Source organism: Lepisosteus oculatus, chromosome 8, assembly GCF_040954835.1.
Source record: "Lepisosteus oculatus isolate fLepOcu1 chromosome 8, fLepOcu1.hap2, whole genome shotgun sequence".
NCBI classification, from domain to species: Eukaryota; Metazoa; Chordata; class Actinopteri; order Semionotiformes; family Lepisosteidae; genus Lepisosteus; species Lepisosteus oculatus.
Window position 1 is genome coordinate 51,731,848 of NC_090703.1, and position 18,973 is coordinate 51,750,820.

At 40.0% G+C, this 18,973-nt stretch overlaps 1 protein-coding gene across 4 annotated transcripts in view; it reads right to left on the bottom strand.

Moving 5' to 3' along the window:
• The window catches only part of pcdh19 (protocadherin 19), a 59,559-nt gene that overhangs the window by 20,914 nt on the left and 19,672 nt on the right, over positions 1-18,973 (bottom strand). For all 4 annotated transcript variants that reach the window (XM_015351721.2, XM_015351722.2, XM_015351720.2 and 1 more), the window contains exons 3-4: positions 5,319-5,377; positions 3,110-3,282 (exon numbers count right to left, since the gene is read on the bottom strand). In XM_015351721.2, coding sequence (XP_015207207.1) covers positions 3,110-3,282; positions 5,319-5,377 — 232 coding nt within the window. The remainder of the gene's footprint in view (positions 1-3,109; positions 3,283-5,318; positions 5,378-18,973) is intronic.

Here is an 18,973-nt window from a genome sequence, read left to right on the forward strand (position 1 = left end):
TGCATGTATGCATGTTGGCATGTTTAAGTTTAATGGATATCACCTTCTAACATTCATTGGCAAACATAAATGAAATATTAATAGCTGTAAATCACTTAATTGGACCAAAGTGATGAGATCTTTATTAGGGCTGATCTCATATTACTTGTTTTTCTCATGAGCTTTCTGGCAATCAGGAACTATCAGTCTGAATCACACTGATGCATTGTGACTTTTTTAAGAATCATTTTAATCTACATTCAGCTCTGGAATGATTTAAACAGCACATCAAAATAATGCATTGCCATTCCATCATGATCAATTTATTCTCTCTTTATATTTATGTCAAGGATGTGGATCTGGTACTGTCTTCAGAGACCTATGTTCATATTGTGGGGTCGATGCACAGTATGCTCAATAACTACTTTTTTTTTCATTTTAAGAACTGCTGTTTACATCTAATGGGACTCTGTGAGGCTTCTGTTTGCATCGCTGGCAGCAGAATTGATAAAAAGACATTGCCTGGAGGGATGAGCCACTTAATGAACTCAAAACACAGAGTTCATGAGATCAGAGTCTCCTCAAGAAATGAGACCAAAACCCATCCTTGCCCTCGAGGCATTCTGCTGTCCATTCTGGCACAATTACAAGGCGTTGGAACGCTAAAGCAAATCACTCATGGGTCACTAGAAAGCTAGGAGGGATGAAAATATGCCTGTAGAAACCAAGGCTCCAGTGTGTGTGCTTACAGCCTCACGCTCACCTCCGGGTCAAAAGGTCACATATTCTCAAATGTTGCCTTGAGCCACAGCACCTGAACTTTCTAACCAAGTCTGGGATTAACATCTGTCGAGCAGTTAAAGCTAAAAGAGACACTGTGCTGTGTTTCCTTACTAAGCACAGATCCCACAGGAGAGAATCCCATGTAAATAAACAATACAAAAAAATGAGTCCTACTAAAACAGCAGTTTCGTGGGATCTGATTGTTCCTTTGAATTCTTCGAAAAGAAAATGGCTCTGTCTCTCGAGTAAGCATCGCCAAACCAGCACAGCAGTGCGAGAACAGTAAACACGAGCCCTATAAAGGGGCCTGGAGTAAAAGGCAGTGGAGGAGAAAACCTCTTCCACCTATTTGTGTTTGTTTGCTTCCATGATTATTAAGTAAAACAACTAAAAGGGAGCCTTTGTAATAAGAGGTTCTTTTTCTTCCTTTGGCAATTGCACTGTTTCAAATCTGTTTCAGTCCCCATAGAGACGAACTCCAGCTCTGAAGAATTCCCATTAGGCATCTGGAACGGCTGTGTTTTGTCATTTTCGATTTACTTTGCAGAAACGAGCACCGCAAATGATGGATGTCCATTGACTTAATGCTAATTAACAAAGATTTGCTTTTTTGTATGCTTTTAATTTTTTTTTCTTCTTCTAAACGGCGCACACTTCACAACTGTGCGCATTTGAAAATCAAGTGTTTTATTGGGCGGTTTTCATGAGGCAGGAAGGGAACGGTTCAGAGGAATACAAGAAGATTCCTTTCAAAACATCGCTTCAAAAGGTCAGCACGGCCTCCGTAGTGAGGGGGACACTGTAGTGAGCCCTGTCAGTCCAGTCTAGCAAGCCAGCAATTCACTTCTACTTTATAATTGGACCATTCCGCTATGAATGTAATGACAGTCGCGTTTACAATGTCATTACACTTGCATGTGTAAGTGTCTTCCGTGAATTGATTTCATAATTATTAACAGCACTTGCTGCAGCACAGCCTGTAACTTGGCACCTACAGATTTTCAACGACAATGGAAGTTTGTGAAAGCAATCACGTCCCTTTTTATTTCCTTGCAGCTTTTGAAAACAATAAATACTCTCCTTCACAGTCACATAAGCACATGCACAACTCAATTTGTAGATTTAGCCCAAACAGTAACGGCTGACTAGAGAATAATCGTTACACAAATGTCTTTATTCAGGTACAAGCCTTTTTAAAAACACACAGGTGATCCTTGCCTCTGAAAATAAAGGAATAGCAATTTAGCAGGCATTAAGTGCCCCAGGTCCTTCATGCCAGGGTGTTAATAAGTTCCTAATTGGTTCTTCAGCCAATTTCCTTCTCTTCATCATATGCTGTTTAAAAGCCCGATAAATCAATCTAGTAAATTATTTCTGGGCTATGTGGAGCCTCAAAAAAACTGATGTGTGGTCCCTTCACCCCTTGTGTATTCATTTACTTAATTTAACTTTCTTTCATGAAGAAATGAGGAGGATTAAAAACAACACACTGAAAATCCAACCGTCCTTTTTTTAATTGCTGTGGCAGAAGCCCTGCTGTGTGAAGAACTGGGGAGTGGAAGTGATACCATAGCCGCTTTTTTGCTTAGTGGAATTATTACTAAAACGGTGGCTTGGTTTTGTATCCCACTGTTTTCGTATCCCATTACTTTACCTTGCCAAGCCTAAATCACTGCCTAAGCAGAGGGTTTCTTCCTCCTTCAGGCCTGAAAGAGCCAGTCTCCTGTAGTATCTCTTTTTCCAACTCGTTTTTGCTTCTATCCTGCAGAACTGCATGACTAAATTCATTATTGCTCCAGGACACTATTATAGTGATTGGCAGCAGTGAGTACTAACATGACCCCCTAACAGGCTCATGCCAACAGATCTGATGTCTTTTAAAATGAAAAAAAAAAACGTCAACATTAATTCCCTGCTAAATGATTCTGATGAATAATGCATGAGAGGGAATACAAAATGCAGATTTCCACCTTCCACCTTCATCAGACTAATTGCTGCCATTCATGTAGACCTGGCTTTGGCAGATCCAACAACAAGAAATCTATATAAGGACAAAACTTTATCGAACTTGTAGGAAAGCGGGTATGAGCGATATGAAAATGTCTGTTAGCCTGTGTTGTGTCTTCTCATGTTCTGACCAGATGAATTCTTCCAAATAAAATAAATGCTTTCCTAAAATGACTACATTAAATAACTCTCTGTTCTTGGAGACATCAGAAGTGGAAACAGTTCTGAGGTCTCAGACAATTCTCTCTGGAAGAAACTAGTCTTGAAGGTCAAGCATATAAATGGCCGACTGTCGTACTCCCAAACTGTGCCAGTCATCTTACCAGAAAGGTCAACTTACCTTGGTCGGGGAGCTGAGAGCCACTGGATGGGACATTCATATTGAGCACATCATTCACCGCTGTGTCGGAATAGAGGCCTCGCTGCACATCGTGCTCACTGTCTGTCTGGTCACTCTCCTCATGGCCGCTGTCCTTGAGACTGTTCCCTTCCAAGTCCTTGAATGTTGATGTGCTGCAATGCCCAAGATAAAAAAATGCTGATTTTTTTGGTCACGTCAAGTCCGATCAGATAAAGACTCCTTCCTTCTGTTGCTCTTTCTCTTCTCCTCCCTGTCTCAGAAACATGTCTGCTGCTTAGGAACTGGAGACTGCAGGTGGATCAGATAAACCGGACAGCTGGAGCTGAAGAACTATTTTAGTTCAGCCCAGACCCAGTATGGACTAACATACTGTTAACCTGAATGGAGAGAAGCTTGTGGAGTCAACCGTTTGGAAGAGAAAGCTTCTCTTGTGGGGGTCAATGAGCAACAGAATAACTCTGGAGCGCAAGCTTGTGCGCCATCTCCTCTTGTAATAAAACTTTTACAGGTGTGAAAGCATTTGCCTTGGCATTTGGAAGAACTGTGTCATAGTAGTATGATTTCATGTAAGATGAAGTGGTGCATTTTTTATGTCCGAGACATTTACGGAGTTGCTCTATGCCAGACCTAATTTTGGACACTGTTTACCTACTTAGGCTGGGGGCTGGTACACTAGGGTGTGGATAAATGCAGCTGCTGTCTAGGAAAATCACCTTTCATTACTTCAAACACAAAATCTACAAAAGTCTTTAAAAACAGTAGAAACCTCATGAGAAACATTTTGTTTTTCCTTCAGCGGTAACTTGGAGGCAAAAGGTGAGATCATTTATTAGGAACAGCTAGGTGTGATCGTTTACTGTACTGGGTTTCTTGAGCATTTATACCTCTCCTTGATAACCATTAGAGCTGTATGCCTTACAGAAAACAAAACAAAATTATCTATACATATAAATCATGCTCCCATACAAGCCAAATGAGGATCACACTGATTTAAGCAGATTTTCTCTCCTGCTTAATTCAGCAGGCAATTTGCTCAGACTGCAGCAGTGGTGATGCTGGCTCTCTGATGTTATCATTGTAATTGCACCTGTCCCAAAGTACAGGCAAGGCGTCCTGAGGGGATTTCTTTGTAGTGAACTGCAGAGACTGCACTTAAATGCTCTTTGTTTACATAAATACAAGGCATCTTTTTGAGAAAGAAATTGCGGTAATGGGTTTAAAACTCAAGACACACACTCGCAGCTAAAAGCAAGAATATTCTGTTCCAAAAGGTGAAATACAATGCACAATTGTTATGTAGGACCCTCTCTGCAGCCCCTGAGCAATGGACAATTTGATATAATTGTTGGCTTGCATTATGCCTTGTAGCTCCCAGTGGAAGCTTAGGAATGCAGTATTAAGACTCTACAAACAATCTCCATTTTCACTTTTCCCCCAAATTCTAGTGAATGATAGTAATATAAAGGCAACCTGGTCCAAGTAAGGACTTCAATTTGAAAAGAATGGCAGAGTGCATTTCTGTTATTTAAACTAGGGCCTCATCCCTCAAAGTATCTAATATTCCCTTTCAAATGGAAATCCCATATTTTTTTTAAAAGTATTTATTTCCTGTTTCATTAATGAGAATGTTTTATGTCAAGACTTAAATAAAAAGAGTAACGCGTATAGGCAGAAAAATCTGAACCTCCTTTTAAATTAACATGAGAAAGAAAGTAAGCATTTCTGTTCTGATTGGGAAAAAAAGCATTTGTAATTAAATCTTCATGGGCTTTTTGTAAAGAGAAATTAAAGATGACTCCCAGAAAGTAAATACTGCATAAAAGTACTGTATTAAGACATATATTTTCCTTAAAATGATTTCAGAATTTGATAATTAAACATGTAATTCCTGAATCTTTTCAGGATTTCTATTGTACTGGTATGTACAATATTCCCATTTTGTTTTTCAAATGGCCCTTTCTCTCTGACTGAAAGGTGAGTCTACTCAAGTTGATTCTATAAATTAATGTTTGTTTACCAACCAGGACAATCCTCTTTCCTTGTTGTTCTGCGAATACTATTGTTATTTTAAATTATTTTGGTTTTGTACAGCGTTTACATTTGTTACTTGCTTGCAACAAAATGAAATGAGAAGATTAAAGGGAAACGGGAGAAAAGAAATCATCGTAATTCTCTAATCGAGACGTACCTTTTAATGAGGTGTGCTCTGCTGTTTACATAACTGGAGTCAATGGAATAATTCTCAGTCTGAAAGAGAAGAAATACAGACATACTTAATTATGTTGGGACCAACCAAAATAATGTTAATTGCCTTTCAATAGAAATGTTATTTTACACAAAGGCTTCTGTTAGCTGCCTCAGCTTTCAAAGGCAAAATAAATTCTCTTTCAAAGCAGGAAGAATGTACTGTAAGCGCTGAAGACTGTGAGCGCTGCATTAACATTCTCCTTACTTCGGCATTAACCACCATCAGTCAGGCCTGGATTTTTTTAAATGGGGCCAAGGAGGCCAGCATTTCATTGGGGACAAAAAACAGCTCCCTTACAATTTCCAGCATATTTTTAAACCAATAATATTCTGTAGCTAAAAGAAGAAAAAAAGAAAAGTGGCTTGTACTGGGGGATGTCTAACACCTTGAAAGCATAGAACACACATGCAATTCAGCAATGGAGAATCCCTGACCCAGATGAAATAACCGGTCCAAGGCGTCTCATGTTAGTGCTGGCTTTATTCTCACATTGATAAAGAATAGAACGAGGACAAAGACAGGAAACAGAAATTGTAAAGTCATGTCAACAACAGCGCAGCAGGTGCTCAGGTAGCTAGTGGTGTCACAGGGACTCCTTGTCACAAAGCCATCAATCTTTTTCCGAAAAATACAGTCCTCATTCTTGATGTGTTGATCAGGTGCAGCTGTTTACCTTGTTGAAAGCAAGAAAAACAGCTGCTTCTTTGCTCAGCTTCACTAAAACCCTCCCTGTCTCTGACTCAGAGGAGATTACAGAATGTGTCACCAGCTCAACTCGTGAGGAAACTTGGGATCCCAAAGATGTCTCCGCAATAATGAGAAAGGTTAATGCATGCAGCAGAGAGAAGACACTGACTAGTGAATGAATCCACTGTAACCCCAAGGCACGCAATCCTGCTGTGCCGAAACCTGTTAAAAAGCCTGATTTGAAAGCACTTGGGGCCCCAGTTTAATTTTTACAGGCTTAATGTTCCTTTTGCTCTGAGTAACTCCTGATCCACGTTTTTCTGCTAGCGTAGCGAAGTTTTTAATGTAACAACTTGGCAATCTTGCAAGACTAAGTCAAACTGGAAATTCAGAATCATATTCCACCCCTCCCTCCTTTAGAAAATCAGAACATCCAACGCAATACCTGCACATGGAGAATTTAAGGAATGTGAAACACATCAGCTCTTGATGCAGTCCCATGCTCAGGTTTGGCAAATAGGGCTCAATAGGGCTAAATGGTTTAAGGAATACAATATCTTAATAACATATACCTCAGACCTCTTTTATATCTCACCATTTTGGAAACACAGACTTTACTTCCAGTTCAGAATTTAAAATAAGAACAGTTACAAATGAGATGAAGCTATTTGCCCTGCTAGCCTGTTGGGTAATTAATAGCTAATTGATCTAAGAATCTCATCCAGAAAGAAAGGGTATTGGCTCCAACACCCTAAGCTGTGCAGCTTGTTCCACATTCCCGCTAACCTTTGTGTCAAACATGTTTCCTGTTCTTGATTTCAATTAACTTTCACATAGATAACTCATGTTTTTATATTATTTATAAATTTATAAATAAATTAAAAATTAGATTAAATTAGGAAATCGATTTGCTTTTACTTCTGTTGCATTAAATGTGAAAGGCAAAACTAGGAGTTTGTTTTTTTCTGGTACTGTATGTCTTTGTCATTGGCCCATCTCTCAGTTTCAGAAGATACATACTTTTGTGAGGAATTGCAGTCTTTGTTGTACTCCCGGGATTATTGATATTTTTGCTACGTTTAGGCACCTCAGAAAATCAAACTCTACAATAATAAACAAGTTGGTGGACAGGTCAAATACAATACACAATATTTTTTTCACAAATCTGGAATCCCTAATCTTAGGATGCATGTTGCTGAAATACTGGAGAGACTCTGTTCTTGAATTGCACAAACACCAGTGAAAATCGATATTTTAAGAATTATTCTGTTCAGCAGTTGCACTAAAAGAAAAGAGTTGGTAAAAAGCAAGCTCATTATTTATTACCTCACCTTTTTAATCATATCTAAAGGCAAGATAATCTTTTAATTACTTCTGAAGCCGCATCAGGGGCGGTGATTGAGATTTCGTGGGGACGATGTGATCTGGATGCACTGAAGGTTAACGCCAGGTTTTGTTCTCTGCTAATTAAACCTTAACTCATTGTTATCAGTGAGATAATTTGTAAAAGCATTTTAATTAACATTTTATTAGCGCCACTTAATTTGGAGCATAGTTGTTTATTCTCAGCATTGCTGCTGTGGCAGTGACTCACTGCTTTGTTCGTTTCCAGCTTGACACCATTAATATCAAGGTAATTGGTATTGCCAATTATTCCCACTCTTATGGGATGTATATTTTTTTAATGTACCACCTGTACTCCAGTTCGGTCCCTGTGAGGACTCATTATAGAGTCTCCCCTTTGACACTGGCACCTAGTGTGAGTGTAATGGATGGGCACAGAACATAGCAACAAGGGGAAACGTGAAAAGAGACAGTATACAAATTTACAATGAATCTCAATCTGAAATTCCTTTCGTAGTCCATAATTAGTTTAGGTGGGAAACAGATCATTAATAAAGCCTCAGGAGAGGCAAGGTTCACTCCGACTCTGTGTTGTGATTCTGGTTAAAGACATGCATTTTCTAAAATGTTCCTCCTGGACTTTTTTAAGGACTTGTAAATCATGTTGTGCCGATAAAGCCCTTTTTTCATGAATGTATTCTGTCTTTGTATCAGTAAACAAGTGGCATGCCAGTTTGCACTTCTGCCTCATATCCCTTGAATTCTGGGTTCAATTAATCCTTTTTGTGCACTTTATATGCTCTCCAACTGGCTTCATAGATTTTTAGGGCTACAGGGGTTTTCATAAGGCACTCCAGTTTTCTCCCACGTTCCGAAGATGCACTGCGTTAATTGGTGTCAATACATTGTCCCTCCCGTCTGTTCCCTGCAGTGGGCTGGTGGCCCATTCAGGCTGTGTCCAGTCTCTGCTGGGTAAGGCTGTGGTTCACTGAGACCCGAGACTGGACTAAGCAGTTGGTTAAAACAGATTAAATGATAAATCAATGAATAGATACAATCAAATTATTTTGCGTGCGTTTGTTTAAAAGGCGTCAAAGTTGTCAGTGGATATCAGAAAACAGAATATATTTATGGGAACTGTCTGGAAAGAATGTAGCACAGTTTATTTCTGCTCACCAAGTGTAAATTAAATCAGTGTGCACCTCATTATCTATTGTTTTACTGTGGAGTTTCTGGTCCTTAAGCTTAAACAGCTTCACCACAATAAGAAAATGGCACAAATAAGTTGTTTTATCATGTTTATCATGTTAAACATGTGCCTTCAAAAGCCAAAAACCTGCACTGCTGGGTAGCTGGTGGCTTTGAATCTGACAGATAATTGCACCCTTTAATCTAAAATGGGGGGAACAACTTGAGTAGACATGATGACAATCAGCAGGCTCTAGGAGCCCCAGACTGAATGACAGAGTCAGTAGGGAGAGGAAATGAAATCTGAGAGGATTGGACATCTTTCCAATTCTGCGCATTCTCTGAGAGGAACCCTGGTACACTCTCAAACCGGCACAGATCTGGGAAAAGGCAATTGCGTTGGTTAGCCACCGTGTCATTTGATTTGCTTTCCAACTGCAAGACGATCTGTTCTGTAGTTTATTCATTGTGCAGGTAGAACAAGCGAGGTGAGCTCTTACTATAGCTGCTGTTTCAAACAGAAGCATTTAATGAGCATTTCTTTTAACTCTACAAATCCCAGCAAATCCACGAAGGCAATTATCCTCACAGATGTATCCATAATATCAGAGACTAACCAAAGTGCCGCAATGCAACATGACACATTACTGTCACACAGTAGTTAGCTTGTTTTTCTTGAGCAGCAGATATATTGGCTTGAAATTTAAATTTCTGCAGTCAGACCTATTTTATATCTGTGTCACCTAGTCCTCATTGGAAAAGTGACCGATGCTCAGGGGAACTAATACTTCCAGATAGCAAGGGGGCTTATTGGATTGGATCGCCTTAAGAGACCTGTGCATAATCAAGGTTTCAATGCAAGCTGTACAGTGTACTGTAAAATCAACACTGGCACGTTTCTTTTTTTACTTTTAAGAATCCTGTGGAATTGAGAACATAGCAATATCATGAATATGTACATTCAGGCATCACTAACACAGTAAAACTTCACAAAGGTCTATTTAGACAGTTCAGTTACTTTAACTGTTACAGTATACAAATTACATTAAACTGGAATCACATGAAGGTGAACAACCAATGTGTTGCATAAATGTTAACATTATTGTAAATTTGTTTCGTTTTCAAAGTGCTGTGTGCAAAAGCCAAAGAAATGTAGTAGTTTGATTTTAGTGTTTCCTTCATATTTTTCGTGTAAAAGCCCACTCATGGTGTCCCTCGAGTCTGCATAGAAAATCTGAGGCATTATTAATGAGCTGCGTTGTGTATAGTCTTTCCCCCTGGAAAGAGGAGAATCAGTAGTTCTCGGAGAGAGAAAAAAAAGATTAAGAAAAATAGACCATGGCACCCGTATCTGCAAAGGCAAAGCGTCGATTTCTGTTTTATAAATAAAAACACTGTTCACACTGGCTGCCTGCAAAATGGGTTTAAAAGCAGCAAGAGAACGAGAGGTGTTGGAAGACCAGGGTATAAATAAATCAGTAATGGCTGTGACAGCTCTAAGGTTTTTCTTTGCAAAGTAAAACAATAATAAATTGGAACATCGTGAGTCTAAAGTGCCCTTTTACCAAAAATCAAATCAAATACTTTGTTGGGCTGGAGCCTGCTCACACCACGGATCTCAGTGACCAGCTAATGTGCGTTGAGCAAGGCCTGCGCTGACTTGTTTATTACATGTCTTGCACGGTAATTACTGCTAGAGAGCCCCACTCTGCAAGAACTGGAGAAAATCCTTGTATTTCTCATTCAGCCTCTCTGCCTCCTGCCCGTCATTAATCTTCTCCTCAAGTTTGCCCCCTCTCCTGGCTGCAGCAGGTCAGTCCTGGACAGACCTGCTCATATTCTCTCTCACACACAGAAGAGAGCCCTGTGAGCTTAGCAGTCAACCCGCTGGTGACAGATCTCTGACAAAAAAAAACAACAAAGTATTAGAAGGCCTGTGTTCTCAGAGCTGGCACACTTCATATTCAGGCAGTACCACACTCTCAAATATAATACACATTGAAAAAATGGAAAGACTGAATGCTGTAGTTGTACTTCAAGGCACAGAGTAAACGTACCAGATCTGTTAGCTAAAATGTAATTCTTGCAGTAATGGCATGGTAAATGTGTGCACTTTAAGATAAAATCTGTCACCGTTTTACTAGTCCAGAACACGTTAGCCTTTTACTATTAGTGTCTGGTTCTGTCCCCCATTATTACAGAGTTTTATATAGATTCCTTGCAGTCTGCTAGGTTATAGATTTGCTTTCCCTTCTATACTCCAATGCCCAGGGGAACTGCAACAGTAAAAAGGGTGTATAAGAGCCTAAGGCTCACCCATCGCTCCAGATGAGATTACATTTTCTATTTCTGCCTCTTAGGTAAAACATGATGAATAAGAGAACTTGTTAACATTTTATATAAACTGGTTCCTAACAAACACAAATTACAAGTAATCAATCATCGCAGGCCTAAACGACAAATAACCTGTCATATCCGCTGTATCCTAATACTATATCACCTGTCAATTCACTCCAAACTCAATTTGCACGATTGTGAATCAATCTTATAATGACAATGAATTATATCAGAAAGCAAAGGCATAAATGGCTTGTGAGGTCTGCTGCTGAATCCTGAGCAGATCTAAAAGTCTGACCCAGCCGAAAGCGAAAATTGTGTTTTTATAGCGGTGCCTCTAACCCTGGTGGACTCCGGTTTGTTTAAATCTAAATTATATATAGATCATTCGTGCCTGTCTTGTAAGAATTCCCATTTCCAGGATGAAACTATTTATGAACCTTACTGGTCCCATCTGCCTGCCTCCAGTAAAAAATTGATGAATTATGCATACATTAATAGCAGCTACATTAATAAGTCATGTGTTGATTGACAGAGAGGCATTCCTCTTCATTTCAACAGGATGTGCAAAGATTTACAAAATGAGATTTATTTCAATGCAAAATGTCTGAACTTAAGTATTTATTTCATTTTTAAATAGCCTCTGGGTGTGTGTCTACACACATGTGCAAATGTATTACTATTTAGCAAGAGGGTTTAATAATACTACTTCACTCAAAACAGTGATAGTCGCAAAAACATTACAAAATAAGATGATAATTTATATCTTTGTTCTCCAAAACTTTTCTTGAAAAAACATATCCCACCTACAAAAGTCAAAAAGACCTGAGACTTGGCTAGTTGTTTCTTCTTAGATCCACAGACCCAAATCAAACCCGAAAGCAGTAATTTTCCTGAGGTAAATCTCAAAGGATTCTCCTTAATTTGGATGTCAAGGGGAAAACTTTCGCTCCTTTATTTCAAATCCCAAAGCATCTATTTAAAACCACCTGAGATGTGGACTGCAATTCCCCAAACACACCCAAAAATCCATCTTCTACGCAGGCAAAACAAACCACGGCCAATTTTATCCACATTGACAGATTACAGGGCTGCTGATCTTGTGAAAAAATGACTGCGACTAGCACTGCTGCTCGCCACAGTGGTTTCCCTTCTGTGTGAATTAGCAGCAGGAAAGTGAAAAGGCGTCTTATAAATGAGAGTCCCGACCATCATCCAAATCCCACATCTCCAAATCTCCCTCCATCTCTTTGGAGAGAACTGTGCAGAAAAAAGGGCTCTTAAAATATTGCCATTTTCTGTTTTACAGACAGTCTTTTCTCTTTGCCAGGTAATAAAAGAGAATGGTGAATGGTGCTGATACCTTTTGCACAATTAACAATCCTCAATGGCTGTACTTAAATTGACTTAGCTACCAACGTTCCCATGTGTTTTATTTTTTAAAGAAATTAAAATGACAGCACCGGGATTGTGTTACAGGTATTAATGTGTAAGGAAAACAGATGCATTCTGAATGTTAATTGCTGTAGCATAGACTATAAAACCAGCTATTGAGGATGAGTAGGATAAGTTTCATAAAGGAAAAAAAAATATCACTGCATTGAAAACATGATTGCAGTGTACTGTACAGAACACTTGAGTTTAAACATTTGTTTTCTTCTCTGGGATATCTCAGAATTTTAGATTCAGGAATTCATTTTCCTCTTTTCCTGGGGTAAATAAATGAAACAGGTGCTTGAAGCTGCTTTAAAATAATACTAATACTAATAATAATACTTTGGGATCTGTGTCAAGTAGCAGGCATCACTGTCACAGTGTTTAGAGTGAGCCAGCAGCTGTCTGAGATATCTGTGCTATCTTGAAGTCTTTATGAAAAACACACAGCCTATCACATCACAATGAAATATCGTTTCAGACGCTTTTATTTTAATGGAAATGTGTAACATCTCATTATAGACTCCAAGGAGCACAGAGACACATGCATGGGGGCCAGAGCCAGAACAGAAGGATGATTTCATTTGGAGATGGACAGAGAAAGTTTATTATTGACATCTCTTAAACTGACAGTATAAGAAGAGAGTCACTATCTCAGTATTCATAAAAACCACACTGGCAAACAGGGAGCTACAGAATGGTCACAGGTGTAACTTCTTCATCACTCAGTAACACCAGAAACCCTGGAAATCTCCTCAAACAAACGATATGTACACAGAGTGGACAAAGCCTCTTAGTTGCCCTTTTGGGACAAAAGCCTGGAATTATGCAGAGCAATGCAGCCACGTCCCCGAACTTCCGAACCGCAGACTGGTCAAGAAAGCTTTTGAATTTACAAATCGGCTTCATTTTCAGACCATACCAGACATTCACCATAGCTGGCAAACAGACGTGGCCTGTATTTAACATTCAGGTTTTCCAAAGAATCTTGAGAAGCCAAGATTTTTCCTGATGACGTATAACTTTAACCGTAACTGTTTGAAATCCAGCTGACATTCGGATCCAGTGGACTAGAGAGACTTGAGGGTTTGACTCAAGGCTGCTTTAAACACGAAACACACAATTTTGTGAATCAGGACTGACATTAAAGCAAACACCAACTTACCTGTAATCATTAGCTTCAGGTCGTGAGGACAAGCCGTATACAAAGCCAGACTGCCTCTAGACGAGTAGTTGATTTTCAAACAACCACAAAAAAGTTTACCATTACTAACCACACAGTTTCGAAAGAGGCAGAATATAGGAAAACACCATCTTACACAACCACTTCACCCTAAACTCCCGTATTCCCTGAAACGATTCCTCTCCAAGTGTTTGTGAGCCTCTTGCACACTCATACTCTCGCACGCTGTGGGAGACTGTGAGACCCAGCGAGACGCCCTCTGCTCAGCCACACACACGGACAAAGCAAAGCAGCTTGAGTATCTGCCTGAACAACCAGGGCCAGATGCACTGGGCTTGACCCTTGAGTTCATCTGGGATTCCACCAGCTGAAACACAGAGGGATTGGTCACGCCGCCTTCAATTAATTCCATTTGCATTAGTGCCTTCTTTGGGACCAGGGTTTGGAAATGGGAAAGCCAGGCTCATTCAAACAACAATAGAAGCAGACCAAGCCAAGCCAGCATCGACAGTCCCTGCATCTCAAAAGGAACAGTGCATACCCATGACAAGAGTTTACAGGAAGCTAAATGCATAGGATCACTCTGTCAGATTTTAATTTACAGTTTAATATTTCCACTCCTAAAATTACAGGGTATTTATTTTCTTTGATATGAATAATAATTATTCATATCAAACACTTGCAAACTCTTGCAATGATTTCCTGCAAATTACGACTCTCAATCAGTTTTCCATGGCACAGCTTGTAGCAACGGTTGGTTATCAAAGACGCCTGAACAGTTCTTATATGCAAAGCAGCTATCTAGGAAAACCATATCTTCAGGGAGGGAAACGTATCTATTTTGATGTAAATTGTAGAGGTTTGTCTTTGTTTCAGTCTGACAGTAGCAAAGAAAAACTTGGTCCTTTTTGCAAGTGAGGTTTATATGTCTGTGAACAGAATGTACAACAAGCTCATGTTTTTTACACCTTTCTTTCTTATTCAGTGTATATCTTACTGTGTTTGCAAGGGATCGCTTTGATTTGTTTGAAACCGTTTTGCGTTTTGAATTGGTGAGGTCTATCAAATTCCAAGATCAGCATCGTTGAACATACATTACTTTCCTTCAGTGTGCAGAAATGCAAAATGCCCACCATAATGACTAATTGAAAATATCTTTAATGGAACAGAAAAGACCGCATTTGAAGACAATTCAATATTTCCACAGACATGAGTGCAGCTTGCTTTGGAGACACTGAACGGTCAAGCGTTCCGTGTTAGGAATGAGGAAAACGTCTGACTCCTAATGGAAAGCAAGATAAAAACAAACATGGCCTGAAGAGTGTATCTCCCTTTCTTTGTCCTGCTTTTGAAAGCAACACCAAAGCAGTTCAAGAGTATATATGAGCTCTTTCATTTTCATTTATTCACCTCTTTCATTTTCCATAAAAATTAATTAAAATGAACTCTAAAATATCAGATTCCATGAGCGCTAGACCTTGAATGCATAGGTAATTTCATAATAAATATAATAACAATCATAATCATTATTTTCTGCATTTTATATACAGCTTTTTTATCACTAAGGATCCCAAAGCACTTTACATATAAGACAAGTCCTACTTCATCTACCTCTGAGGTGCAGCACCCACCTGGGTGACACACAGCAGCCCCAGTGCACCGTAGTTCAGTGAAGTGAGAAATGCATTAATCAGTTGAATTAAGTTGGAACAGTGCCATTTGACCTAAAATGAACATGTAATCAGAACAGCAGTTCGACCTCAGTTGCCCCTGGACAACACAGGGGCACTGGTTTGGAAAACCTGGTCCAGGAGGAACAGTGTCCCTTGTCACGTCATACACCTGGTTTTCCTTAGATCCCATCCTGTCATCCCAGTACTGACCAGACCCAGCCTTGCTTAATGTCTAAGAGCTGGCAGGATCAGACTACAAGGTGGGAATGCTGCAGTTAGAACTAGAACAACAGGACTCTACAGCAAGGTGTTTACAGATGCAGAACTACTTTTATACTTCCTATTATGGGAGTGAGTGAGCTGAATAATTAATGTTTTGTCTATATGGTGCAGGATTAATCTTGCAGGAATGAAGCTGTGTCAACGATGCAATGCCAACCTCATTTCAATTCCTAATAAATGCATGAAAGATATCAAGATATCATTCTGAAGTGCCACACTGCCCTGACTCACCCCATCACCACTGAAACTCAGGCAGTTTAGTTTGATGCCTCTAGTTAAACAATGTGTGGGTTACAGACAATTTTTCAGCCCTACTTAAAGACACTACTTTGGACTTGCAGGGGTTGGTGCAGTTGCCCCTGCACCTTGCTTGACTGCAGGAAGGGGGCAAGTAGAGACGCATTAATTACCCTAATTAACCCGGCCCCTGCAACACAAGTTCAGATCGCTGTACTGACGGCTGCTTTGACTAACCTGCCAAGAATAGCATAACTGTCCCTTCAAATAAATCCAAGATAATTACCAGTCTAGTTTACAGGGCTTCTGTGATGGTAATAATTAGCGCTACTGTACGGAAGGTCACGCTAGACAATTTAGCTACGATGCTGGCTGCATGGCGATTGGGGTACAGGGAGGGACTCAGCAGCACTTTCCTGCAGCCCAGAGAATTGGGATTTCACAGCACAGCTTTGCTGTTTTCTTCTTCCTTTTTATCTCTTTCTGCAGAGGAGATATTACAATATAGGAAAAGGAAAACAGGGGAGAAAAATCATAAATATACCACGAGCAACAAAATGGGCCCAATTAAATCTGAATTACTGACAACTCAGAGGGACAAGAAGAGGGAGTGCCTTGAAGGAAAAATCAAATCTATCTGAATTCAGTCAAGCTAAAGCCCATAGAAAGAAGAATTTGCTGTGTGGCCATAGAGTATCTTATTTGTGAATTTGCATTTTTACTTATTGCAAAGCCCCCGCTGCTAAACAATTAAAAATTGTGCTGTGATAGCAAAGTGGCATGTTTCTTGAGTATGTTTGTATCTGATAAACCTCCCTCTACGAACGTAGCCTGGGAGGGAGGCTGACTGCAGCTTGCATGTGTTCTGGGACGCCGCGGCACTCAGGAGTGATCACTTAATGAGCAGAGGAGGATTCAGGAACAGAATTCAGTGGCACAAGTTAACACGTAAACACAGGCTCCTGACTCTATTTCTGTGTGCAGCCCCACCTCCAGAGGTCTGGTGCCTCATCTATTTTCACAGGAGGGACCTGCTCCTTCTCCCTTCCTTACCAATAACACCAGTGGTTGGCTTCTATTTTCACACCACTTCCAGCAACACGTCACATGCAGAAAGTGAGAGCTGGGTGCCTATACCCTGTGCTATTTTCACAAACAGGCGGCTTGTAAAAAAACACTTAATTAGCAATGTGTGAGATAGAATGGACTTGAGTTTTCCATCTCCTTTCATAGCTTCTTTGTAATAAACTGCAGTCTCTCTAAAACAGGAAGGGCAATATACAGGCTTTCCACAGTCAGAAATATCTTCACAATAAATAGGTTCCATACAGCTGTGCTCAGTAAAAGCCAGCACTGTCAGTTCAATGCGGAATGAAAGTCATAAACACCTTTATCCCAAAGACTTATGCTTTCTATCTTTCCAAAAGACAACTGTTTTGGTTTAAGAAAAAATAAAAGATTCAAGGTATTTTGATGAAGCCTTGAAGTACGAGTTTTGTAGAGTTGTCTGAATAATGGAATCTGCTCTGCACAAAGCCTTTCAATTATTTCCTCGATGTTCTACATTTTTACTTGCTACATTATGTTCATATCTGCTCCTCTTTATAATTCTGTCATTAACTTCTTGCAAGCTGCTTTATAAGATTTCTGAGTAGAGAAATGTGATGCTCTTGGTTATTGTGCTTGCATTCACACAGGTAACTATGTGAGAATTCAAGAGGGAGGTTAGTGTGTGAGAAAACATGCATCCTCTTACAGCAGGTTGGACTTCAAATTTACATATTTTTCTTTAGCAACAGATCAAGAAAACACCCAGATCATGTAATTCCTACTTTGCAAAAAAGGTCAGTTCAGAAAAGGAAATATTTTGTTTTGATGTCCTGGATTTTTTATTATAATTATTATTTGATAAATAGGCTTCAAAACACAAATGCACAAATAAACTGTCACGTTTGAAGACCGTAACCTATCTTCTTCCTTTTTTGAAGTTGCTAAGAAGTGTTGAGGGAAGCACTGTTAAGCACCCCTGATCCTTTTAAAGACGTTTTCATAATCCAGTGGAAGGGAGGCTGCAGCTTTAAGAGATTTAGGCTGGATTATTGCTAGTCCTCCAAATTAAACCAAAAGTCAGCTTTTTGTAGTTGCTCATGCAAGCTGCAGCTTGGCACAACCCACCAAAACAGAGGCTGCTGGAGAGCTATAATTAGAAATGCCCTCTCTGGCCCAACTGCCGTGGCTTGGGGCTCCCAGGTACATGGCCAGCCAAGCCCAGTTCCAACTTCCATCTCTCTGTTTACCCAACATGGTCTCACACAGCGTCCAGCCTCCTGCCTCTACTCTTCACGCTTTGCACCCTGTGCCGCTCAGCTGCGCTCTAAACAAATGACCTATCCAGGCTGGGCAGCATCACATGCACCTCTCTAGTCTCCTGGTGTCAACATGGCGTGGCCAAATCTGGGTTTATTTTAAAACACAGAATAATCATTTTAAAAAGGGTGGGAGAAGAGGGCACCTTTCCCTCTATGCCTCACTCTCGTGTACTAGCCTTGGTGCTCAAACAAATGCTTGTGCTGATACAGAGGAGGGAGGTGCTCTTACCTGCACTGAAACCAGAGTGGAAACAATGGCTTTGTAGGGGTAGCATGTGCAGCACGACTGGCTAATCTTTTCCATCAGAAAGATGGGGAAAGGAAGAGACATAAACATCCTATTGTAAATCTGTTGGGCTGAGAAACATTAAAAATATAAGATGCGTGCTACAAACAAAAGAACTGTGGTAACCTGACTAATATTAGAGATTTTCCTGTTCTTGTGTGATGCACTTATGGTAACTTGAACAGATGAACATAATACTTAAGCCAAACCCCTTAAGAGAGGACCTTCATCACAACACCCATTTTTAGGATGCTCCCCAGACATTTTGAAATGCAAGAGCACTGTGACTTAAATTGCACCTGTGGGCCTACAGCTGCACTGCTGCCAAATTACAGATGCTCCTCCGGAGATAAACCCCAACCATTCTGTCTCCCATTAACCAGAGTGATGTTTGCATGGAGACAGGTGTGTGTGAGAGCGTGTTTGTGCTATTAGTGGTCTTGTCTGCTTTGTTTAGGTTAATGATCCCTCAGCACTTGTTTAGTCAAAGCATAGGAACAGACTCCATGGTGCCCTGGTCTAATTTCCCCTAAAGAGACATTAACTCCCCATCATTATAGGAGGGAAACAAGTTA